Below are 27,839 nucleotides of genomic sequence, written 5' to 3'. Positions count from 1 at the left end.
GGCAATCACCAGGACGCGCCGCAGCCCCTGGAGGCAATCACCAGGACGTGCCGCAGCCCCTGGATACGATCACCTGGACGCGCCGTAGCCCCTGGATACGATCACCTGGACGCGCCGTAGCCCCTGGATACAATCACCTGGACGCGCCGCAGCCCCTGGTGATTTATAAATCTTATTCTTGCACACATTTTTTGAATACTGTAGACGTCCCTATTTTTAACAAATTATTAATAAGCCGTGTGAAAACTCATAGCTGAGCATCTGAATGACAATCCTTGCCACAGATGGGGAGAAAACTGCACCCTACTCAACGTGGAGCATTATTGTTGCCTAGCAACGGATCTCATGCTAGCATCTACGAGCCAGCAGGCCTAGACTATCTGTCACTATGCGTGCCTAGCCTTGGTAGTGATCATTTGTAGAGCGACATGAATGATAAAAATAATAGTGTTATCATTTAACACTGAAAAATTATTATTAAAGTTAATTGTTTCACATTCTAGGGATTGGAAACTATGCAGTACGGCCATTGTAAGGCCAGAGTCGTTCTAGAGCAGTGGTCTCCAACCTTTCTGACCTTGAGAGCCACATTCAGCTTAGAGAGAGGGTCGCGAGCCACATTCAGCTCCCACCTCCTTCAAAGTAGTGTCAACCAAAGCCCCCATTACAGGTATAATGATAACCAAAGCTTTTCCACAGAAATCACTCCAGAGCAGTACACTGAGATCCAGGGGTATTCTCCAAACACACTGTCACATCCAGCTTTGAGCACCTCTTCTAACAGGTAGTACAAACCTCCAGTGTACCATACCTAAAACATCTGTAAACCCCTAAGACCAGTAAATGTGCATCCAGATCTGCAATTCTGTGCAGGACTACTCACAAAATTCACCATTTTGGGATGTGCTCTTTATACCGGTTTGCTAGACCTGGACCTAATGCATCAAGCTGGCAGACAGTCGCGAGCCACAATTCATGGGGCCGTGAGCCACATGTGGCTCCCGAGCTACAGGTTGGGCAGCCCTGTTCTAGAGCATTATATTGACTGTTGCCCCTTTACAGTAGTGTAACTACCGGGGGGGCAGAGGGGACGGTGGCCCCGGGCCCCACGCTCTGAGGGGCCCACCTAACGCGAAATGTGCGTCGTGGGTGCCTGGACTGCTATTGCCAATTAGGTAAGGTATGTGACTGTTAATTATGGGGTTTATGCCAATCACTTTTGTGGAACATTGGGGTCATAATTATATGTTGCACATATGGTATTATACCCCTTTTGGGATTACTGTTGTTGAATTTGTCTACATTAGGCATGTTTTGCCCCTGCTCATACTCTCATATATAGAGTGTTTATCACTCTTGTTACTGCCTTGAGACATATACACACTTGTGTGTTTTTTTGTTTTGTTCAGTCCAGGTGTCCCACCTATTGTTGTTTTGTTTGTGGTGCTCACTGGCTTTTATTTAAGCTATGTGCACACGAAGGAAATGTGGTGCAGAATTTTCTGCACAAAATCCGCATCTCCTGGCAGAATCTGCAGCTGCGGATTTGCCGCGGATTTTCTGCAGTTTTTGCCACTGCGGAATTCTATCATGGAGGGGTGCAGAAACGCTGCAGATCCGCACAAAATAAGTGACATGCACTTCTTTTAAATCCGCAGCAATTCCGCACTGATTTTTCCGCATCATCTGCACAATTTTTTTTCCCCATTGATTTACATTGCACTGTAAATCACAATGCGGATCTGCAGTGTTTCTGCGCGGAAAAATCCGCTGCGGAAAATAAAGCATTTATCTTACTTTGTAATATGTTCTTTAGGACTGGTATCTATTTTCAGCAACAGCGCGGTCATCTGCTGAGGTTCTCCTCCATTATTAGGGTGCATCACATAGTTGGAATCAAGGTTACCTAATTAGGGGCGCACTCAGAAGCTTCGCCCCCTGAACCAAAACCCTAGCTACGCCTCTGCGCCTTTACATTGGTATATATCTGCCATCTTGCATTTATTAGGGGTATGTTTCCAAGTTCAGTATTTGCTGCGGAATGGATGCTGCGTACAGCCGCAGCGTCCAGTCCACAGCAGCCAGATGTTACAGCACAGTGGAGGGGATTTTATGAAATCCCATCTCCACTATGCGTACAAAGACACAGGTGGCAGACCTGCCTATACGCACATGCGGCGTGTCTTTATAGACCCCAGCATGTCTTTATCTTGCGGAGACGCAAGATAAATAGCACCGTTCTATGTATAGGATGCGGTGATTCCGCATGTGTTCATTGAACCATGCGGAATCACAGCACATTGAAAAAGCGGGGCGGGTGTCCGTTGCGTCCAAAGTGCTTTGAATACGCCACATGGAAACATAGCCCAACAGAGCTTAACAGATTTGAGCTCAGATTCCGGCTATGCTCTGTTATGAACAGGTGATTCAGAACCACAATGGACCTAGTGGTTAAGAGCACACAAAGTGACCTGATAGTTACCAACATAGGACGAGCTCTGAGACGTGGGAACTCTGCTGACCGCAATCCCTAATCCTATCATACCACACTAGATGTAGCCGTGGATTGCTCCTAATGCTCCCTATGCAACTCGGCACAGCCTGAGAAACTAGCTAGCCCTGAAGATAGAAAAATAAGCCTACCTTGCCTCAGAGAAATTCCCCAAAGGAAAAGGCAGCCCCCCACATATAATGACTGTGAGTTAAGATGAAAATACAAACACAGAGATGAAATAGATTTTAGCAAAGCGAGGCCCGACTTACTGAATAGACCGAGGATAGGAAAGATAGCTTTGCGGTCAGCACAAAAACCTACAAACAACCACGCAGAGGGGTCAAAAAGACCCTCCGCACCGACTAACGGTACGGAGGTGCTTCCTCTGCGTCTCAGAGCTTCCAGCAAGCAAGAAAAACCAATATAGCAAGCTGGACAGAAAATATAGCAAACAAAAGTAACACAAGCAAAACTTAGCTTATGCAGGGCAGACAGGCCACAAGAACGATCCAGGAGAGCGCTAGACCAATACTGGAACATTGACTGGAGGCCAGGAACAAAGAACTAGGTGGAGTTAAATAGAGCAGCACCTAACGACTTAACCTCATCACCTGAAGAAGGAAACTCAGAAGCCGCAGCCCCACTCACATCTACCAGAGGAAGCTCATAGACAGAACCAGCCGAAGTACCACTCATGACCACAGGAGGGAGCTTGACCACAGAATTCACAACAATGCTCAGGATGCCAACATTTAGTATTCTGATTTTTAACGTTTACTTTTTGTAAAATATAACTTTGCAGTGCTCTAGATCCCCATGAAAGCTCAGCCATGTGCCAGTTATAGTGCCTGTTGTACTTAAATACAAAAACATTTGGAATTCAGAGTCCTCAGTGGTTGATACCTTTTTAATGGCTAACTGAAAAGATGGTAACAAATTGCAAGCTTTCCAGACTACTCAGGTCTCTTCATCAGGCACAGACTAAAGCAAATTCTGAAGAATCACATTTATACACAACAGCTGTTTATCACTCATCACTCTCCCATAATGACAGTTCTGTGTTGTGTATCAATATGTGATTCTTCAGAATTTCTTTTAGTCTTTGCCTGATGAAGAGACCTGAGTAGTCTCGAAAGCTTGCAGTTTACCATCTTTTCAGTTAGCCATTAAAAGGTATCAACCACTGAGGACTCTCAATTCTAAATAATTTTATACTGTACAAAGATATTTATCTTTCCTGTACTTAAATACAGTGACCCCATTGCCCATTCACTATTTCACATGTATAATCCCTGCCTGTCACACTGCAGCCGGGCTGTCTGGGTGACTCTGCAGATGCAGCTGTCATCACAGGACTTCATTAGCTAGGAAATTTCCTCTTCTTGAGCAGGGTGAAAGTAGCAAGAAAAAACGATTAGAATAACAATAATTAAAACAATGAGACACAAGAAGAGGACTTATGAACACCCCATGTAAGTGTGATTTAAAAATAAATCGGCCTGACTTTATAAATAGAGAACAACTAACCCCTACAATGGTTGTGTTCAGAAATAACAGCAGTGACTTGTTTTAGTAATTCTGTTAAAAGAAATTGAGATCACTGTGGGTATCCTTCAGAGCTGAGCAAAACGTTATTGCCATTAACCTAAAAAATTATCCCTGACAATATCTCATACCTTCAACTGACTCTCTATGCTTGCTACCAAACCAGGCTGTTGCTGCAAGATGTGGTCCAATCTTTCCTACCAGAGGTGGTACAAGACACTGTACGCTAGGCTTATATGTTGAATGTTAAATGGCAGTGTTATACATCAGTCTTGAAGTGTCATTTAAAGCTTTATGTACACAGGAGAGTCTGTTTATTCTACGTGATGTATATGCAGCAGTCTGGTTCCTATGTGATGTACATTCAGCAGTCTTGGGGTCTCCTATGTGATGTACACTGCTCAAAAAAATTAAGGGAACACTAAAAGCCCACATCCTAGATATCACTGAATAAAATATTCCAGTTGTAAATATTCATTACATAGTGAAATGTGTTGAGAACAAAAAATAACAACTAAAAATGATCACCGTACATCACAACTAATAAAAGTTGGAATAATGCTCAAAATCAAAGTGGAAAATGAAGTTACAGGCTGATCCAACTTCAGTGGAAATGCCTCAAGACAATGAAATGTTGCTCAGTAGTGTGTGTTGCCTCCACGTGCCTGTATGACCTCCCTACAAAGCCTGGGCATGCTCCTGATGAGGCGGCTGATGGTCTCCTGAGGGATTTCCTCCCAGACCTGGACTAAAGCATCTGGCAACTCCTGGACAGTCTGTGGTGCAACGTGACGTTGGTGAATGGTGCGAGACATGATGTCCCAGATGTGTTCAATCGGATTCAGGTCTGGGGAACGGGCAGGCCAGTCCATAGCTTCAATGCCTTCATCTTGCAGGAACTGCTGACACACTCCAGCCACATGAGGTCTGGTATTGTACTGCATTAGGAGGAACCCAGGGCCAACCGCACCAGCATATGGTCTCACAAGCGGTCTGAGGATCTCATCTCGGTACTTAATGGCAGTCAGGCTACCTCTGGCGAGCACATGGAGGGCTGTGCGGCCCTCCAAAGAAATGCCACGCCACACCATTACTGACCCACTGCCAAACCAGTCATGCTGAAGGATGTTGCAGGCAGCAGATCGTTCTCCAAGGTGTCTCCAGACTCTGTCGCGTCTGCCACATGTGCTCAGTGTGAACCTGCTTTCATCTGTGAAGAGCACAGGGTGCCAGTGGCGAATTTGCCAGTCCTGATGTTCTGTGGCAAATGCCAAGCATCCTACATGGTGTTGGGCTGTGAGCACAACCCCCATCTGTGGACAATGGGCACTCAGACCATCCTCATGGAGTTGGTTTCTAACCGTTTGTGCAGACACATGCACATTTGTGGCCTGCTGGAGGTCAGTTTGCAGTGCTCCTCCTGTTCCTCCTTGCACAAAGGCTGAGGTAGCGGTCCTGCTGCTGGGTTGTTGCCCTCCTATAGCCCCCTACACGTCTCCTGATGTAGTGGCCTGTATCCTGGTAGCGCCTCCAGCCTCTGGACACTACGCTGACCGACACAGCAAACCTTCTTGCCACAGCTCGCATTGATGTGCCATCCTGGATGAGCTGCACTACCTGAGCCACTTGTGTGGGTTGTAGAGTCCGTCTCATGCTACCACGAGTGTGAAAGCACAACCAAAATTCAAAAGTGACCAATCCATCAGCCAGAAAGTATTGGTACTGAGATGTGGTCTGTGGTCCCCACCTGCAGAACCACTCCTTTATTGAGTGTGTCTTAATAATTGCCAATAATTTCCATCTGTTGTCTATTCCATTTGCACAACAGCATGTGAAATTGATTCTCAAACAGTGTTGCTTTCTAAGTGGACAGTTTGATTTTACAGAAGTTTGATTTACTTGGAGTTATATTCTGTTGTTTAAGTGTTCCTATTATTTTTTGAGCAGTGTATATAGCTGAATCTGTTTCTCCTATGTCATGTGTAAACAGCAGTTTGTCTCCTATGTGATGGTATACATTGAGACTGCTGTATATGCATCACATAGGAGACCCAGACTCCACTGTATATGCATCATATATAGCAGTCTCAATACATCCTATGATGTTTATACAGCAGAGTCTTGTCTCCCATGTGATGTATATACAGCAGTCTGTCTACTATTTCAGTGTATCTTGTCTGATGTATATTAAACGCTCTTAAATCCAGAATCCAGAAACCACATGGTGCATTGCTTGTTTTTCCTAGTCTTTTTAAAAAAAAAAAAAAAAAAAATTGCCGGTCACAAAAAATTAATCTTCTTCTGTATTTTAATATATTACTGGTTCCAAAAAAACACAAATTGTAAATACAAGCAATTAAAAAAAAAATCAGGAAAGGACTGTTAATAACGTTTTGCCCAAACGCATGTTAGGACTGACGCCATTGTAGTGATATAGGCACTTTCTGGTCTGGGTCCATTTTTTTTACTTTATATATTGTAATCATGTTAATCTTATTCTAATAGTTATGCACTTTGCATCTTAATCCATGATCCACACGTTTCTATCCAAGTAATGCATCATACATGTTAAACGGACACTTCCTTATCCACCATTACCACCCGCTTGAATTATGAATATGCATTTGCTTACATCATATCTTGCAGTGGCAACATTGTAAAATATTAGCAGTGCATATTTTACATATTGTACTGTATTCCTGTGTTTATCATCTGTCATATTTTTCCCCAGTTTGGTTCTGTTTTTAAACTCCTGTATCTTCAACAAAGAACATATTTTCTAATTTTGTACTCTTTAAGGCTGTGTGCACGCGTTGCTGATTTTTCGCGTTTTTTTCACGATAACGCTATAAAACCACAAAAAAACAGCATACAATATGCATCCCATCATTTTGAATGAATTCTGCATGTTTTGTGCACATGATGCGTTTTTTTTTCCGCAAAAAAAAATGCATCGCGGTAAAAAACGCAGCATGTTCATTAATTTTGCGGGTTTTTTTTTGCGGATTTCCCACTATAATGCATTGGGAAATGTCCAGAAAAAAACGCACCAAAAACGCGCAAAAAAACGCATGCAGATTTCTTGCTGAAAATTTCAGGTTTTTCTCAGGATTTTTCTGCAAGAAATCCTGAACGTGTGCACATAGCCTTACCCAATTCTTTATAGGTTTACATTATTGGTGAATAGCCCATGCAGCATATTACAGAGCTTTTCAGATAATTGTTCACTCACTTTTGCTCCTTGAATAAGAGGCAGATACAGTTGAAACCAGAAGTTTATACATTATATAAAAAGACACATATGCATGTTTTTCTCAATATCTAACAATAAATCAGAATAAACATTTCCTGCTTTAGGTCAATTAGGATTACCATAATTATTAATATTTGCCAAATGCCAGAATAATGAGAGAGAGAATGTTTTAAGGCATTTTTATTACTTACTGCAAAGTCAAAAGTGTTCATACACTAAGATTACTAAGCCATTAAACAATTATGATGATGTCATGTAGCAAAATGATGATGTCATGTAGCAAAATGTTAGAAATGTTCTACCAATCTGTAGTGGCAAGTGCCATCTTTTTTGCAATCACGTGCTGGGGTAGTAGTGTGCGGGCCTCTGATGCTAATAATCTGAATAAGATTATTAAGAAGGCAAGTTCTGCTGTGGGCTGCAATCTGGACTCTTTTGGGGAGGTAGTGGAGAAAAGAACTCTGAGAAAGTGTATGGCAATTATGAACAATAATGCACATCCACTATATGAGCTATTCATGAGACAGAAGAGCACCTTCAGTAACCGGCTTATACTCCTGAGGTGTAAGAAGGAAAAATATAGGAAATCGTTTGTGCCAACTGCCATGGGAATGTACAACAATAACATTAGGGTTAAACCACCAAGGTGAATGTCTACTTATTTCTCTACATTTCAGTTCACTTGTTGTGTATGTCCTATTCTAATGTATAATGTTCTTCTGTCAACAAACTGTCATGTCAACTATGTAATTCCTTTATGATTTTTATGATTTAAGTTGTGCTGCTGTGATACCATAATTTCCCACGGGATCAATAAAGTGTATCGTATCGTATGTGTTTGGAAGCTTTTAAAGTTTTTTGGCAACATTTGAGTTAGAGACACAGCTGTGGATGTATTTTAATGCACACCTGAAACACACTGCTTCTTTGTGTATCATCATGGGAAAGTCTAAATAAATCAGCCAAGATATTAGGAAGAGAATTGTGGACTTGCAAAAGTCTTGCTCATCCTTGGGTTCAATTTCAAAATACCTGAAGGTGCCTCGTTCATCTGTACAAACAATTATATGCAAGTACAAACAAGATGGGAATATCCAGCCATCATACAGCTCAGGAAGGAGATGGGTTCTGTGTCCCAGAGATGAATGTGCTTTGGTCCGACATGTGCATATCAACCCAAGGACAAAAGCAAAAGACCTTGTGAAGATGATGGCGGAAGCTTGTAAGTTTGTGTCAATATCCACAGTGAAACGAGTGCTGTACGAGGACCTACAAACCTGGATCAGTTACACCAGTTTTCTCAGGAGAAATGGGCCCAAATTCTGACCAGCTATTGAGAACCTTGTGGAAGGAGATCTCAAACGTTTGACCCAAGTCATTCAGTTTAAGGGCAATGATACCAAATACTAATGAAATGCAAGTAAACTTTTGACTTTGCAGTAAGTAATAAAAATGCCTTAAACCATTCTCTCTCTCATTATTCTGGCATTTGGCAAATATTAATAACTAGATGGTGGCCTGATTCTACCGCATCGGGTATTCTAGAATATGTATTTATGCATGTATATAGCAGCCACATAGTATATAGCACAGGCCACGTAGTATATAGGAGCCATGTAGTATATAGCAAACAAATACTACGTGGCCTGTGCTATATACTATGTGGCTGCTATATACATACATATTGTAGAATACCCGATGCGTTAATACAGGCCACGCAATATATAACAGTGGCCACGCAGTATATAACACAGCCACGTACTATATAACACAGCCCACGCAGTATATAGCAGCGACGTAGTATATGACACAGGCCACGCAGTATATAGCAGCCACGTAGTATACAACACTGCCCACGCAGTATATAACAGTGGCCATGTAATATATAGCACAGCCCACGCAGTATATAGCACAGCCCACAGAGTATATCACACAGTATATCACACAGCTATGTAGTATATAGCAGCCACACGGTATCTAACACAGCCCACGTAGTATACAGCAGTATGGGCACCATATCCCTGTTAAAAAAAAATAATTAAAATAAAAAATAGTTATATACTCACCCCTGGGATCCAGCGAAGCTCCGGCGATACACGCGCGGCTGCCGCCATCTTCCGTTCCCAGGATGCATTGCGAAATTACCCAGATGACTTGGCGGTCTCGCGATACCGCTAAGTCTTCTGGGGAATTTTGCAATGCATCACCAGGAATGGTAGATGGCGGCAGGCGCGTGCGGCTCAGCAGACTACGGAGGGTGAGTATAGCAGGTTTTTTGTTTTTTAATTATTTTTAACATTACATTTTTTTTTTACTATTGATGCCGCATAGGCAGCATCAATAGTAAAAAGTTGGGGACACACAGGGTTAATAGCAGCGGTTACGGAGTGCGTTTCCCGCGGCATAACGCGATCCGTTACCGCCGTCATTAACCCTGTGTTAGCGGTGGCCGGAGGGGAGTATGTGGGCGCCGGGCACTGACTGCGGGGAGTAAGGAGCGGCCATTTTCTTCCGGACTGTGCCCGTCGCTGATTGGTCGCGGCAAAACAGCCATGACCAATCAGCGACTTGAATTTGCATGACAGACAGAGGCCGCGACCAATGAATATCCGTGACAGACAGACAGACAGACGGAAGTGACTCTTAGACAATTATATAGTAGATTATGGTAATCCTAATTGACCTAAAACAGGAAATGTTCTGCTTTCATGTCAGATTTTGAGAGAAACATTCATATGTGTCTTTTTATATACCGTAGGGTGTGTAAACTTCTAGTTTCAACTGTACATGTTGAAGAGCTGTAATTCCTAAACCCTTACTTCAATTAGGATGTGATTGCTGCCAGATTAAAGCTGAAAGTTTGCCGTTTAAGCCCATAATGATGATCTATCTGTGTCTTGAATGTGTTTTGGTGAAGCACTAAAATGCCAAAATTTGTGTCATTGTCCAAATAATTCTGGACCTGACTGTGTGCCGTACAGTGCAGTGTACAGTCATTATTTGGATTCCTGGTAAGCAAATCTTGTGTCTAGTGACATCTAGTGGAAAACTGAAACATTTACCACATGGAGCAGAACTTTGAAAGTTTACATAAAGAATTGTTAATTGAGAGGATCTTTATTCTTCTGGTTCCTTCAAGTATGTTCTACTAGGGACTTCCGTGATCTGATGCAGGAAAAACTAAATGTCCCAGCGATTTTAATGTGGTTGCCCTATGGTGTTAGAGCAGTGTCTAATGACAACGAGCAGAAATGTGACCGTCCAATATCACTGGGACTAATGAGAGTTTAAAGGGAACCTGTCACCCCCAAAATCGAAGGTGAGCTAAGCCCACCAGCATCAGGGGCTTATCGACAGCATTCTGGAATGCCGTATGTGATGGTGTGATATGCTATGTGGGTATCATTTTTGTGTATATTTCTATTTTACTTATTTTCATGGTGTTCTCTTGTAGTAGGAGTTATTTGTTAATTGATGAATTGCTGTTGCTGCCATCTGATATCAGTCCCCACAGTACTGTACTGTTTGCTAATATGCTAATGACATGTTGACCTAGCTTGTTGAAACAATGAGCCCCTGAGACTTTCCCCCTCCTGACCTGTGAATGAGGAGGGAGACTTAAGGTACCGTCACATTTAGCGACGCTGCAGCGATCCAGACAACGATCCCGATCGTTGCAGCGTCGCTGTTTGGTCGCTGGAGAGCTGTCTGTGTGACAGCTCTCCAGCGACCAACGATGCCGGTCCCCTGGTAACCAGGGTAAACATCGGGTTACTAAGCGCAGGGCCGCGCTTAGTAACACGATGTTTACCCTGGTTACCAGCGTAAACGTAAAAAAACAAACACTACATACTTACCTTCCGGTGTCTGTCCCCCGGCGCTGTGCTTATCTGCACTGACTGTGAGCGCCAGCCGGAAAGCAGAGCGGTGACGTCACCACTGTGCTCTGCTTCCCGGCTGGCCGGCGCTCACAGTGCAGAGAAGCACAGCGTCGGGAGGACAGACAGCGGAAGGTAAGTATGTAGTGTTTGTTTGTTTTTTACGTTTACGCTGGTAACCATTATTATTAATCAAAATTTTAAAATTATACATACAAAATAGGATTTTAAAGAGGATCAAGTGACTAGGACCCCACATAGCATTGTTCTATCTGTTATTATGTATATATATATATATATATATCTATAATATAATGCTGGGAGCGTCACTCTGTCCGAAGCCTTTATAGACTGCGCCAGCGCAGTCTGGGCCTTACAGAGTGACGCTCCCGGGAGATCGCGGTATGCGTTCACATTGAACGCACACCGCGATCTCCAACAGAGAAGCAGGGACCGCCAGGAGGGTGAGTATCGGCCATATTCACCTGTCCTCCGTTCCACCGCTGAGTGCCGCCATCTTCCCGGTCTTCGGTCTGTGACCTTCAGTTCAGAGGGTGCGGTGACGCACTTAATGCGCGCCGGTGCCGCCCTCTGACTGAACAGTCACAGCCAGGAGACCGGGAAGATGGCGGCGCGCAGCGCTGGAACGGGACAGACAGGTGAGTATAGGAAGTGCTGGGGGGCCTGAGCTGGCGGCGATACCGGCACCTGACCCCCACAGCGCGCCGGTGTCACCGCCTGCTCAGGCCCCCGGATGGTTGCAGCACATACCAGGATGGGGACGCAGGATGGTTGCAGCACCTTCCAGGATGGGGACGCAGGATGATTGCAGCACATACCAGGATGGGGACGCAGGATGATTGCAGCACATACCAGGATGGGGACGCACGATGATTGCAGCACATACCAGGATGGGGACGCACGATGATTGCAGCACATACCAGGATGGGGACGCAGGATGATTGCAGCACATACCAGGATGGGGGACGCAGGATGATTGCAGCACATACCAGGATGGGGGACGCAGGATGATTGCAGCACATGCCAGGATGGGGACGCAGGATGATTGCAGCACATACCAGGATGGGGACGCAGGATGATTGCAGCACATACCAGGATGGGGACGCAGGATGATTGCAGCACATACCAGGATGGAGGACGCAGGATGGGGACGCAGGATGATTGCCGCACATACCAGGATGGGGACGCAGGATGGGTGCAGCACATACCAGGATGGGGACGCAGGATGGGTGCAGCACATACCAGGATGGGGACGCAGGATGGTTGCAGCACATACCTGGATGGGGACGCAGGATGGTTGCAGCACATACCAGGATGGGGACGCAGGATGATTGCAGCACATACCAGGATGGGGACGGAGGATGGGTGCAGCACATACCAGGATGGGGAAGCAGGATGGGTGCAGCACATGACAGGATGGGGACGCAGGATGATTGCAGCACATACCAGGATGGGGACGCAGGATGATTGCAGCACATACCAGGATAGGGACGCAGGATGATTGCAGCACATACCAGGATAGGGACGCAGGATGATTGCAGCACATACCAGGATGGGGACGCAGGATGATTGCAGCACATACCAGGATGGGGACGCAGGATGATTGCAGCACATACCAGGATGGAGGACACAGGATGGGGACGCAGGATGATTGCAGCACATACCAGGATGGGGACACAGGATGGGTGCAGCACATACCAGGATGGGGACGCAGGATGGGTGCAGCACATACCAGGATGGGGACGCAGGATGGTTGAAGCACATACCTGGATGGGGACGCAGGATGGGTGCAGCACATACCAGGATGGGGACACAGGATGATTGCAGCACATACCAGGATGGGGACGGAGGATGGGTGCAGCACATACCAGGATGGGGACGCAGGATGGGTGCAGCACATGACAGGATGGGGACGCAGGATGGGTGCAGCACATGACAGGATGGGGACGCAGGATGATTGCAGCACATACCAGGATGGGGACGCAGGATGGGTGCAGCACATACCAGGATGGGGACGCAGGATGGTTGCAGCACATGACAGGATGGGGACGCAGGATGGGTGCAGCACATGACAGGATGGGGACGCAGGATGATTGCAGCACATGACAGGATGGGGGCGCAGGATGGGTGCAGCACATGACAGGATGGGGACGCAGGATGGGTGCAGCACATACCAGGATGGGGACGCAGGATGGTTGAAGCACATACCTGGATGGGGACGCAGGATGGGTGCAGCACATACCAGGATGGGGACACAGGATGATTGCAGCACATACCAGGATGGGGACGGAGGATGGGTGCAGCACATAACAGGATGGGGACGCAGGATGGGTGCAGCACATGACAGGATGGGGACGCAGGATGGGTGCAGCACATGACAGGATGGGGACGCAGGATGATTGCAGCACATACCAGGATGGGGACGCAGGATGGGTGCAGCACATACCAGGATGGGGACGCAGGATGGTTGCAGCACATGACAGGATGGGGACGCAGGATGGGTGCAGCACATGACAGGATGGGGACGCAGGATGATTGCAGCACATGACAGGATGGGGGCGCAGGATGGGTGCAGCACATGACAGGATGGGGACGCAGGATGGGTGCAGCACATGACAGGATGGGGACGCAGGATGGAGGAGCACATACCAGGATGGAGACCATATACCAATATAAATGCTCGCCACCCGGGCGTAGAACGGGTTCAATAGCATATATATTGTATATGTAGCAAAGTACTAGTGCGTGTAAAGGGTGAGTAAAGTAGATAATTGCATCTGAAAGAAGTATATTTAATGCTGACCCATAATATATGTAGTGTGGGGTTCACCGCAAACTCCATGACGTGCGTTTTGCGTAAAAAAAAAAAAAATGCTTTCTCAAGGGAAGTGTTTTGTTTGATTGTGCCACAGCAGTGATTTTGCCACTTAATGGACTAAACCTCATGTACAAACTTTTTTTTTTTTTTTTTCTACACAGGTCATTAACTTTGTAAAGAAAACAAACTTTGATTATGCAGATAAGCTCTTCACAGTAAACTCTTCCCAAAGCCTTTCCCTTGGCCTTGACTGACAGTTTCCCCTTTCTGCCACAGTATGTCACTACCTTCAGCATAACAATCCTGCAAATGTGCCGAGTACCCCCTGACTGATGTGCTGCGCATGTCACTGTGCCCCACCGCATGTGCTCATGTTTCACACGGATGTGTAAAAGCCGCTGTAATACTAGGAGTGTGGTGAAATGGAGCATTGTAAAACTGTATCATGGAGCTGGATGGTATGTCAGCGGTGTAACATGAGGCCGATGTTTTCTCTTTTTCAGAGGATGTTCTTGGCAAAGATGCTGGAGAATGTACAATATGTCTGGAGGACCTAGAGCAAGGGGACACAATAGCAAGATTACCCTGTTTATGTATATACCACAAAGGGCAAGTACTCTGTATTTGTGTGTTGGGTTCTTTGTTTTATCCTTATTTTGTCATTTAATTAAAAGCTTCCATTCCTTTTTTGCTAATGCTGTTAGTGTCTGTCATTACTACCTCCTGTTGCGGACATTCCACAGTCTGACTGCTCTAACTGGAAAGAACCCTTTCTTTAGCTGCTGGAATCCCCTTTCCTCCCTCTGGTCTGTATATTTTGGGAAGGGATAATCATGTGCCAGTCCTTTGTATTCATCACACATGTATTTATACATAGAAATGAGATCTCCTCTTTTTTCTGTTCTAAACCAGCCCAACGTTTCTAACCTCACATCATAGGTAAAACCTTCCATCCCTTCTAATATTCGGGTTGCATGCCTTTTGAACCAACCCTAGCTTTCTAGCATTTTTTTTAATTTGAAGCTGAAAACTGGATTTCATATGCAATATGTGACCTTACAAGGGGTATTTGAGGGAAATATTACAGTGGGAACACGGGTTTAAATACCTTTTTATACATCCTAATGTTTTATTGGCTTTTGTGGCTGCTGCCTATGTATATTAAGCAATAGGATTGCTCTGTTCTTTGTGCATTACTCTACATTTATCAACATTAAACTTCATCTGTCAAGTGTTTGCGCATTCGGACTTCTTATCCAGATCATTCTGTAATATTATACTGTGAAACTCCTTACTTATCATACAAAATGTTTGTCTCATCAGGAAAGACTGACACTTTACCCTCAATCCTATCCAAAGGTCATTAAAAAAGAGGTTAAAAAGAATTGCTCCTAGCACAGATCCTTGTGGTCCCATTTACAGCAAATATGTTTCCTGTCCTTTAGGGAAAGTTTGCATTAACGAATTACAAAATATTCCTTCCATCCAGAAAATTCGGACATATTTCATCAGTATTAATCCATGTGTCCAATTTTTACATCCATGTATATATTAAGTTTTTAAAATGTAAATGGTCATATAGTTTCCTATCTTACTACAGTATTGTGAAATTTAGTGAAAATCGCAGTCTCCTTGAAGGTCAGCATGTACCTAAGCTTCAGAGGAGTACCAAGATGGCAGCAATGGGGGGGCCTGCAGCAGACCCCCAGATGCCTTTGTAACACATCAGGGTCCTACAACTGTATCAATTTCAACACCACTATCAAAAATTGATAGTGGCATTTAAATGGTTAACAGCCATACTCGGGCCTAGGCTGTTCGAGATAGATAACTGCTATTTAATATAACCGATATCTGCCGCGTACGGAGAGCTCTCAGCTCCTGTGCCGCCTCCACAAATAATCCCACCACAATCACATAAATTTGCATGATATTTATAGATGAGGGAACATGCTTGGATAAGCTGTTGTCTGAGTATCTGGGGCATGCTCGAATAATATGTTCGAGTCCCTGCGGCTGCATGATGTGCGGCTGTTAGGCAATCCCCGCATGTGTTGTAGTGGTCTAACAGCCTCAAAATATGCAGCCGCAGGTACTCTAACGTATTTTTCGAGCACACCCAAGATACACTGATAACATCCGAGCATCCTCCCCGTTATGTTCGGTATCCCCAGTTACCATGACATAGTTCCAGTCTACAAAACTAAGCTCTTCCTTGAATCCAGTGAATTTCACTTTTTCTAAAACTCCAGGTTTTTTTCATTTCTTCTTTGAAATGTTTATTGAATATTCTAGTCATTGAAACTTACCTTATTATGGTCGCTGCATCCCAAATGCTGCCTGTCCTGTAGATCTGAAATTGTATCTGGCAGAACCCGATCCAGCAGATTACCTCTTCTGGTTGGTTCATTTACCAACTGAGAGGCAATTGTCCTAACTGGATAAGAACTTTCCGCTTTAAGCGCAACCAGAAGATTCTGTGTCCCACTGAATGTGTGGAGGGTTAAAGTACCCATAATAAGGACCCTATTATTATTTTCTGCCTTTTTAGTTTGTTGCAGCATTTCATCCTCTACCTGTTCAGCTACATTAAGAGACTTGTAGCAAACTCCAATTAGCAGCTTTGCATTATTGGAATCCCCATGTACATTTTTCCATACACCATTTGTCACCCAGTCATGGCTCTTGATCAGCCAGGTTTCCGTATTGCCCACCACTTCACAACCTTTTGGCCGACATTACAGTCCACATTTCATTATTTTGTTTGCAAGACTCCTTGCATTTGCAATATGTCTTTTTACTAACCTGAGATGTAATGGAATAGGGACACCCTGCTGCATCCAACACATAAAGTGACAAGTCAGATTTAAAAAAATTGGCTGGTCACTAAGGCGTCAATATTTTTAGCACATTTATTATTCCTAGTCACTTCCCTACTTTGTTGCATGTCCTAACCCCCTCATTGACTCCTACTGTCTCTCCCTCTGTCTGCTGTATCCCTTTTTTGTACAACCACCCTCTCAAACAGATCCTAACCATTTTTCCCCCCAGCACAGCTGCACCCTCCCCATTGAGGTGCAGTCCATCCCTAATATAGAACCTGTAGCTGATAGAGAAGTCTCCCCTGTTCTCCATGAACCCAAATCCTTTTTTCCTTCACCAATTTTTAAGTTACTTATTTAATTTCCTAAGCTCCTGCTGTCTTTTCTAGTGACGCTCATGGCACCGTTACCCAGCCACTTACCTCTGTGTCCTGATCTCCCCACCTCCACCCTCCTGAATATCACTGGCCTCAGACAGAGCTGCTCAGTGACCTCTAAACTCCTCTCCTCGGTTCTCCTGAGTGTTCAAGCTGCATAATTTAGGCTACGTTTAGACTAGCGTTGTGCTAGTGTGCGTCGGGTTAGCGTCGGGCGACGCAGCGGCGACGCACGCGTCATGCGCCCCTATGTTTAACATGGGGGACGCATGCGTTTTTGTTTGTTGCGTTTTGCGACAAATGCGTCTTTTTTGCCGCAAGCGTCGGACCAAGAAAACGCAACAAGTTGCATTTTTCTTGCGTCCGATTTTCGGCAAAAAACGACGCACGCGTCGCAAAACGCAGCATTTTTGCGTGCGTTTTGCCGCGTTTTTGCGTGCGTTGTGCGTTGCATCGCCGACGCAGCGGCGCACAGCGCTAGTCTGAACGTAGCCTCAGTCCACGATCCGGGCTTCAACATGCTGACATCAAGCGCAGATATACTCACCCTGAAACGTCTGTTCAAGGCATGCATACATCTCAGAATACACACACTTGTTAGCATTGTCATTGAAGCACATATTAAATGGGGATAAGCACTACAGACAATATCAGACAACGCAAGAAAACAAAGGAAATACCACTCCTTAGTGCCAGATGTTCTTGTTTTGTACTATGGCACTGCGTTAAATTGTGCAATTGCGATTAATTGCAGTCCTTGCTCCTCTTCGAAGTCACTGGAACTTGTCTTGTGTCTGATCGCTGTTTTCTCTATTATAGGTGCATAGATGAATGGTTTGAAGTCAATAGATCGTGTCCGGAGCACCCGTCAGACTAGACACCGGTTAGCCCGTACGATAGGTAAATCGCACTTGACTATTTGGCTCTTGGCAAAAGAAATATGGCTATCTTAACCCTGCTGTGGAGCCATGAAAAAAATCACTGCTTTGGTACCATGGAGTCTATATGACCCCAGGCTCAAAATTGTCATATTTCATTAAAATGAACATGCTGGCTGTTAAGAATAATCAAGTTTTGTTCTGTCATCATTTCAGAACACAGTTATGAAATCAAACATAACTTTGAAGTGATTTATTTGTCATCATCAAACACAAACTGAAATTTATACCAAAATGCTTTACTAATAACTAAAGTATTCAAATTCAATACAAAAAGCACAATAACTGCAACTGTGTGGATTTTAGTAAAAAAAATGACAACGAATGATCTGGCAATAAATTTAGCCCTTGCATTCACTGCGTGTCATAGTGCCATGTTCTTCACACATGAACTTCTTGCAGTCATTGCAAACAAATCTCGTCTTTTTGTCCTTCGATCGAGGACAAACATAGCACCGTTTGCGCAGTCCTGTAACTGTGGTGTCACTTGGAAGTGACTAGCCATTGTTTATTTACAATTCTATTACAAAACCTGTGAAAATATATATATATAAAAAAAAAAGTCAGACAATAAGGGTACTATGGGGTCAGGAAAGTCCCAAAGACAGAAAATTGAAAATAACGTTGAAACAAAATTTATCATCAACATAAGCAGAAATATAAAGAGGCCAGAAGTAGGAAGGCACTAAGGCGGCTAAGAGGCAAACAATTCACTTCTTCACGCAGGATTCAATTCAGGACATATGCGGCACGAAATCCAGGATAGCAGCTAATGGGTGGTGCTCAACCATAAGATATATCATAACGATCCACGTAGAGAATAAATGAAAGTGGCACTCACCCAGATGTTGCTGAATAATGATGTCCTTTATTCAGAAAAACAAATGGACAGACATGGAGAGGAGAGGCGGCTGGTAGCAGTTAGGGTGCGGGAAGGAGGAAAGGGACGATGGCCATTTCACGCTTGTGCGCTTCTACGGGTCCAGGTCAAGGACATCATTATTCAGCAACATCTGGATGAGTGCCACTTTCATTTATTCTCTACGTGGATCGTTATAAGCAGAAATATGTTACTTGAAAATACATAGAAGGTCAATGTCTGAGATTGACCAGTTTTAGAGAGATTTCAATTTATTCAGCGCTGGGGTCTATATGACCCCATGGTTCCGCAGCAGGGTTAATCAATGGTAATAAAGCAGACAGAATGACATGATTTATTATTTAAAAAAGACAACTGGGGGGACTTGGCTTTCTTTGGAGAAGACCTCTCACTATTAGACCTACACAAGTCTTACAGAATTATAGGAGCCCAATCTAAGAACACGCTGTTGAACCAACAGTACTAACATTCCCCTGGGAAGTCCCAGCTGACTTCCCCCTTCCCCTACAGAAGTAAAGATTTGTGCCCCCAACTCCCCTTTCCCATATTTCTGAGCAGATGGCCATTTTTCCTAATAGTGACATCGACCTCCCTCAGTATTCACAGCAATACTTTCCCCAAGTAAGAATTTAACTCTTTTTTTTATCCCTAGCTAGTAACCCCACCCCGCCATAGTTCCTCAAGAGTCACAACAGAAGCTCCTACTTTTCGGGGAGTCACACCCACTTCCTTTTTTTTTTTAGTTTCATGCCGTTTTTCCTTGAGTTTGAGACCACTTTTGCAGGGAGAAATGAAACTTGATCATACAGATCTGTGTTTAAAGCATCCACCTTTCTAAATTTGGATGTCTAACACTTGCTGAAACTTGTAAGGCTATTTAGTGCAATTCACACTTAAAGGCAAGCCATCATCAGAAAAACTACCTACTACTTAATTCAGGTTTTTGTTGGGTTTCTATGTATTTTTTTAAATAATTCTGGCAATGTTTTTCTTTTCTTTTTTCCCAATATCTCAATATTTATTAAAAAAAATAGAAACCGGATTAGAATGACTGATAACACCTCTGTGCACAACTGATAATGCAGGATCCACTAATCAGATTAGAAGTCCCTTCAAATGACCCTTGCACAAGCACATTAGATGGTTCAATTCAAATATAGTAAGTTTATTGTGGCTATGTACATATGTTGTTTCCTAAAACAGGAGGTTAGTCTAAAAATAGTCCAAGTGCCTAATGTAAAAATTGCAAAATTTCAATTTGTTTTTTTTTTGTTGTTTTTTTTAAATACAGATTCCAATTAAAACATTGCCAAAAAAATATATTTAACAACCATATATTTATTTTCTGATGCTGGATTCCCTTTAATGGCCAAAGAACACTTTTGGTTGCTGCAGGCAGAGACTGTGTATTGTAGGCAAACACAGTTCATGTTGTATTCTCATTTAATATCCTGTATCACTCTTGTTAACCCCTTAATGACCGCCAATACGTCTTTTAACTGACCTGAGATATAAGAGAATATCCTCCCCATACAGGTGACAATCCAGCATCTGTCAGTTGTACACTATAGCTGACAACTTGCTGTATCAGCCACGATCAGTATTTGCACCTTCTAAATCTGTTTAACCCCTTAGATGCTGCTGTCAATAGTGACTACATCATTATAAATGGTTAACAGAGTGTGGGGGCTTCTTCGTTGTCACAATTGGTGCCCTCAGATCATGATTTTGCGGTCCTGATGTTTGCCATGGCAATTCATGACCAAATAGCGGCCTTAGAGTCTGACGGCTGTAGTAATCTGTTTAGAAGTTAGCAACATTTAGGTGGTAAAAATACACATTTTCATTTCTGTCATACCACTTTGCATTAATTCCTGTAAAGCACCTGAAGGGTTAATAAACTACCTGACAGCAGTTTTCAATATGTTTAGGGGTGCTGTTTCTAAAATGGTATCACGTTTGGGGGTTTCCCAATATATGAGACCCCCTAAAGTCACTTCAAACATGGATAAGTCCCTAAAAAAATAAATGTGGTAAATTTCTTTGAAAAAATGAAAAATTGCTGCTACATTTTTAAACCTCCTAAAATGCTAACAAAATAAAATAACATTTTACAAATGGTGCTGATGTAAAGCAGACATGTGGGAAATGTTATTTATTAATGGTTTGCTGTTGTATGACTATCTGGATTAAAGGGATAATCATTCAAATTTAGAAAATTGCTAATTTTTTAACATTTTTCTCAAATTTTTAATATTTTTTATAAATAAACACAAAAAATGTTGAACTAAATTTACCACTATCATAAAGTATAATGTGTCACGAAAAAACAATCTCAAAATCACTGGGATTTGTTGAAGCGTTGCAGAGTTATTACCACATAAAGTGACACTGGTCAGATTTCAAAAATTTGGCTTGGTCACTAAGGGGTTAAAATGGTGGTTTTCAAATAGAAACTGCTCATAAAGTTTCATAGAATTGTAAAAGCAAGTTTGTTTGGTTCTTGCTACATCTTGTACCTATCTTTTATAATGTGTCAAGAGAATGGAAACAAGGAACAGAAACTGCATTTACATCTCTGCTAAATTATTATGTATAGCTCAATGTGAGTATTCTCAATGGAGAAAGTCACAAAGATGTGATTAGAGATCGATAGCAATTATTTATTTCATTATTAGAATCTGAATTTGGTTAAAATCTAAAACGGACCAATCACCTAAAGCGAAAGGACATTTCTAGGACATGACTCTGCCTCCTGGTGACATTTGGTATTACAGCAATTTGAATTTTAGGTTTTTTTTTTTCAATTGTTTAAGCAGAGTTTTTATTACTGGTTGACATATATTATATTTATACTAACTAACCATATGTGTATATATATATTTTTTTCCGATAGCTTTATTATCCAGCTCGTAAGAAGAGAATTGCCTAAGGAACAGATATATCCATCTGCTGTGACTATCCTGAGAAGGGGCATTATAGGCCTCCCTGCCTTAGACTTTGATGTTGCTGGGAATCTAGATTCACTGAAGATGAGAACCTATAGATTTCCTCTGAGATCAGTGTGCCAAATGTTCACTATGGAAGGATGCACACAGGGAATTTCAAAAAGCTGCACATCCTGTTGAAGACGACGCACTTGTGCCCCACCATTCCTGTTAATGAACGATACATACTGTAGGCCAAAGTTAACTCTTGTCCCTGCGTTCACCTTTTTTTTTTTTTATTGACCTATACAAGCCAGGAGACAGCAAGACATTTTTTTTTCTGGACTGAGCCAGGCTGAGAACATCTCTAAAACTATTTTTTCCTTTTTTTTTTTTTATTATCAATCTATATATTTTCCTTTCAGATGCCAAAATCCAAACCTTTCATGGTTTTTACGGTACAGACCCATTTTTGTACTTTGAGAAGACAAAATGTGAAATAGTTCTTGTTTTGTTTTTTTTGTTTTTTGCCCCCTAATACAGGACTTACCATAGCCACCATTTTTGTGAGTCTGTTCAGTCTCTACATATGCGGACTTTCGCTAGATGCCTCCAGAAGTTGATATCCATACTAAAGCATATCTTCCTACCAATTAACCCTTTCATCTCCGAGCCACAACCTGCATCTGAGTGGTGATATTTGAGGTTTTTTTGTTTGTTTGTTTTTTTACATATATATTTAGTCAGGGAACATAAGCCATCAAAGTGCCATTAAACATAAAGCAGTTGGTATGTTTACATCCGTAAAATGCTCGTAACCCATGCAAAAGACAATGCTGTCGGTGTGATATCGGAGCAGAGCTCTAAGTGAACCTTAAACAAAACACATTGTTACAGTGCTTGTAAAAGTCTCATGTACAGCACCATGGAATTAATGGTGCTTTATAAATAAATAATAATAATAATAATAATAGGGATCAGAGTAACAGAAAAATCATGTCAAAAGCAGAACAAAAACCCAGCTGCAACGTGTGAACACAGCCTTGGAAAGTTAAAAAACCAAACACAACTAATGAAACCTGCCACAAATATTTGGTACTCGTGCCTACACTATTATGGTGCACGGGCATCGTAGACGGGACTCCATTGCTTGGGATAGCCTTGTGTTGAGAATAGCCGATGTAATGATTTTGTTTGTGCAAAGTTTAAGGTTTTTTTTTTTTTTATTCCTCCCCAGATTAAATAAAAGCATGCGTAACATAGCGATATTTACATGTTGGGTTTTGCTGTGTTATTATTTTTTTTTTTTTTCCTGCTGCTTTTTTTATGCCAATGTTAAGCTGCATTTTACAGTACCAGCAAAGGCTATGAGATTATATAACTCTAAGGCTGCCGTCACACTATCAGTATTTGGTCAGTATTTTACCTCAGTATTTGTAAGCCAAAACCAGGAGTGTTACAATTAGAGGAAAAGTATAATAGAAACATATGCACCACTTCTGCATTTATCACCCACTCCTGGTTTTGGCTTACAAATACTGATGTAAAATGCTGACCAAATACTGATAGTGTGATGGCAGCCTAAAACACACACAGGTTTTTTTTTCCTGATTTGGAAAACTGTGTTTTTGTAAGAAGAAGCATGTAATGGTAAGTTAAGAAACGCAGGTATCGGGTTTTGATGCAAAAGCCTAAGTAAGTTCAAAAGCGCAACGTGTGAACATAGCCTTACAGGGTGCAGCGATCTGCTGCAATAATGTATAGAGACTTTATCAGCGCTCCTGACATCCCTGTTATAGTAATTGCAAATTCAGTAAAATAACATTCAGGAGTACCTTCCCTTTGTAATCTTAGTTATCCATTTCTCTGCTATGCCTCCTGAATATTTATGATTAAATTGGCAACTGGTTGTTGCTATTGAGGTGTGTCCCTACAGTCTGACCCTATTGATGCTCATTGCCTGGTAATATGGTTACACCCAGCTGGCAATTTATTCATAAGCTTTTAGGAGGTGAAACCTGAGAAACTGCAAAATACAGATTTGTAAAAAACGATGCTCCATAGTTATTTAATGGGAATGGTATGGACTGAAATAGTCCAACGACTGTTACCAGTGATCAGACGCCCGAACTGGTAATCTAACAACATTGTCCAATCAGTGATCAGACTGTGGGAACATACCCCAACTGGTAACACTTAGTGATGAGCGAATATACTCGTTACTCAAGATTTCCCAAGCACGCTCGGGTGTCCTCCGAGTATTTTTTTTGTGCTCGAAGATTTAGTTATCCTCACCTCAGCTGAATGATTTACAGCTACTAGCCAGCTTGATTACATGTGGGGATTCCCTAGCAACCAGGCAACCCCCACATGTACTTATGCTGGCTAACAGATGTAAATCTTTCAGCTGAGGTGAGGAAAATTAAATCTCTAAGCACTAAAAAATACTCGGTCACCCGAGCGTGCTCGAGAAATCTCGAGTAACGAGTATATTCGCTCATCACTAGTAACACTCTAACGACATTGTCCAATCAGTGATCAGACTGTGAGAACACGCCCCAACTGGTAACAGTCTAACGACATTGTCCAATCAGTGATCAGACTGTGAGAACACGCCCCAACTGGGAATCTAATAATGCACTTCTTGGAGGAATAACACAGAAGCCGCACTTTGCAAATATGCTCCAGAATAGTTTTTTATGTACTAAAACGAAGAGCTACCAGGTCTTCTTTACAGAAGTAACTAAAGATTTTTTTTCTGCAAATGATATGAATAATTGAGCTGTTTTTCACTATTTAGTTGAAAACTCTCCTGGAGTGGAATAATACATTGAATGTGGAGATGTAGAGAGTAGTGATGAGCGAATATACTCGTTACTTGATATTTCCCAGCACGCTCGGGTGTCCTCTGAGTATTTGTAAGTGCGCGGAGATTTAGCTTTCAGCGCCGTAGCTGAAAGATTTACATCTGTTAGCCAGCATAAGTACATGTGGGGGTTGCTAGGGAATCCTCACATGTAATCAAGCTGGTGAAGGCTAGGTTCAGATTGCGTTAGTGCAATCCGTTTAGTGCCTAGCGCTAGCAGATTGCGCTAACGCAATGTGTTTTAAAGGGGTCGCGTTAAACGTCCCCACTCTCGCAGATCTCCGATCTGCGGTCCCATTAACGCAATGGGAACCTAGCCTAACAGATGTAAATCATTCAGCTACGGCGCTGAAAACTATATCTCCGAGTACTTACAAATACTCGGAGGACACCCGAGCGTGCTCGGGAAATCTCGAGTATCGAGTATATTCGCTCATCACTAGGAGAGATCCCATTAGTGCATATAACACAACATTGCAAAGCCATACATTACAATGGCAGTACTGCTGATTTCCATGTCCTTAGATATAGTTCAATAAGATTAGGGCATGACTTAGAGCTGAAACCTCTGTCAGCGAGTTTATGGACTGTATCCATGTAATAGCCAATGTACAGCTCGTGCTATAGCTGCCACCTTGGGTCCTTGACTCAGGATTAAGGTTACATACTGCCACAGTTTTTACGTTCTACTTTAGTCACGAGAAGCTCTTTCAGAGCATATATTTAAATAACAAATTGTTCTAAGGGAAAAGCCATATTTCTAAAGGAAACCACCTACAGAAATGTGAGCGCGCGCAGTAGGTATGCTTCTGAGAGCAGTCACAAAGGCACTGTGTGTAGGTAATGTGCTCAAAAGGAGGAGAGGAAACTGGGCTTTTTTAATACTTTTACAAAGCAAATGTTTATTTGCAGTCATACCTTTTTGAGGAGGCAAAAAGTACAAATATATATATATATATATATATATATATATATATATACACACAGTTAGGTCCATATATATTTAGACAGAGACAACAGTTTTCTCATTTTGATTATAGACATTACCACAATGAATTTTAAATAAAACAATTCAGATCCAGTTGAAGATCAGACTTTCAGCTTTCATTCGAGGGTATCCACATTAAAATTGGATGAAGGGTTTAGGAGTTTCAGCTCCTTAACATGTGCCACCCTGTTTTTAATGGGACCAAAAGTAATTGGACGGATTAAATAATTTTAAATAAAATGTTCATTTCTAGTGCTTGGTTGAAAACCCTTTGTTGGCAATAACTGTCTGAAGTCTTGAACTCATGGACATCACCAGACGCTGTGTTTCCTCCTTTTTGATGCTCTGCCAGGCCTTCACTGCGGTGGTTTTCAGTTGCTGTTTGTTTGTGGGCCTTTCTGTCTGAAGTTTAGTCTTTCACAAGTGAAATGCATGCTCAATTGGGTTGAGATCAGGTGACTGACTTGGCCATTCAAGAATATTCCACTTCTTTGCTTTAATAAACTCCTGGGTAGCTTTGGCTTTATGTTTTGGGTCATTGTCCATCTGTAGTATGAAACGACGACCAATCAGTTTTGCTGGATCTGAGCACACAGTATGGCGGCTTTGAATACCTCAGAATTCATTCGGCTGCTTCTGTCCTGTGTCACCTCATCAATAAATACTAGTGACCCAGTGCCACTGGCAGCCATGGATGCCCAAGCCATCACACTGCCTCCGCCGTGTTTTACAGATGATGTGGTATGCTTTGGATCATGAGCTGTACCACGCCTTCGCCATACTTTTCTCTTTCCATCATTCCGATAGAGGTTGATCTTGGTTTCATCTGTTCAAAGAATGTTCTTCCAGAACTGTGCTGGCTTTTTTAGATTTTTTTTTTTTTTTTTTATCAAAGTCCAGTCTAGCCTTTTTATTCTTGATGCTTATGAGTGGCTTGCATCGTGCAGTGAATCCTCTGTATTTACTTTCATGCAGTCTTCTCTTTATGGTAGATTTGGCTATTGATACGCCGACCTCCTGGAGAGTGTTGTTCACTTGGTTGGCTGTTGTGAAAGGGTTTCTCTTCACCATGGAGATTATTCTGCGATCATCCACCACTTTTGTCTTCCGTGGGCGCCTAGGTCTTTTTGCATTGATGAGTTCACCAGTGCTTTCTTTCTTTCTCAGGATGTACCAAACTTTAGATTTTGCCACTCCTAATATTGTAGCAATTTCTCGGATGGGTTTTTTTCTGTTTTCGCAGCTTAAGGATGGCTTGTTTCACCTACATGAAGAGCTCCTTTGACCGCATGTTTACTTCACAGCAAAACCTTCCAAATGCAAGCACCACACCTCAAATGAACTCCAGGCCTTTTATCTGCTTAATTGAGAATGACATAACAAAGGGATTGCCCACACCTGTCCATGAAATAGCCTTGGAGTCAATTGTCCAATTACTTTTGGTTCCTTTAAAAACAGGGTGGCACATGTTAAGGAGCTGAAACTCCTAAACCCTTCATCCAATTTTAATGTGGATACTCTCAAATGAAAGCTGAAAGTCTGACCTTCAACTGCATCTGGATTGTTTTGTTTCAAATTCATTGTGGTAATGTCTATAACCAAAATTAGAAAAATGTTATCTGTCCAAATATATATGGACCTAACTGTGTGTGTGTGTGTGTGTGTGTATGTATGTGTATATATATATATATATATATATTCCTGCTGATGCTAAGATATAAGCGAGCAGTGACTGGCATGGTGGAAGCATACAGTAACATAGTTTTTAAGGTTGAAGGAAGACTTTAAGTCTATCTAGTTCAACCCATAGCCTAACCTAACATGCCCTAACATGTTGATCCAGAGGAAGGCAAAAAAAAACCCATGAGGCAAAGAGTAAGCTCCACATTGGGGGAAAAAAAATCCTTCCTGACTCCACATACGGCAATCAGACTAGTTCCCTGGATCAACAAGCCCTAACAAGGAATCTAGTATATGTACCCTGTAACATTATACATTTCAAGAGAGACATCCAGGCCCCTCTTAAATTTAA

At 42.5% G+C, this 27,839-nt stretch overlaps 1 protein-coding gene across 1 annotated transcript in view; it reads left to right on the top strand.

Moving 5' to 3' along the window:
• ZNRF2 (zinc and ring finger 2) overlaps positions 1-23,219 on the top strand; it is a 150,678-nt gene extending 127,459 nt beyond the window's left edge. The window contains exons 3-5 of the mRNA XM_069730051.1: positions 14,513-14,618; positions 18,028-18,108; positions 21,923-23,219. Coding sequence (XP_069586152.1) covers positions 14,513-14,618; positions 18,028-18,085 — 164 coding nt within the window. The 3' untranslated portion in view covers positions 18,086-18,108; positions 21,923-23,219. The remainder of the gene's footprint in view (positions 1-14,512; positions 14,619-18,027; positions 18,109-21,922) is intronic.
• Positions 23,220-27,839: the final 4,620 nt, after the last annotated feature.

The sequence above is a fragment of the Ranitomeya imitator genome, chromosome 6 (assembly GCF_032444005.1).
Source record: "Ranitomeya imitator isolate aRanImi1 chromosome 6, aRanImi1.pri, whole genome shotgun sequence".
Classification (NCBI taxonomy): domain Eukaryota; kingdom Metazoa; phylum Chordata; class Amphibia; order Anura; family Dendrobatidae; genus Ranitomeya; species Ranitomeya imitator.
This window is presented reverse-complemented; position numbering and strand designations above follow the sequence as displayed.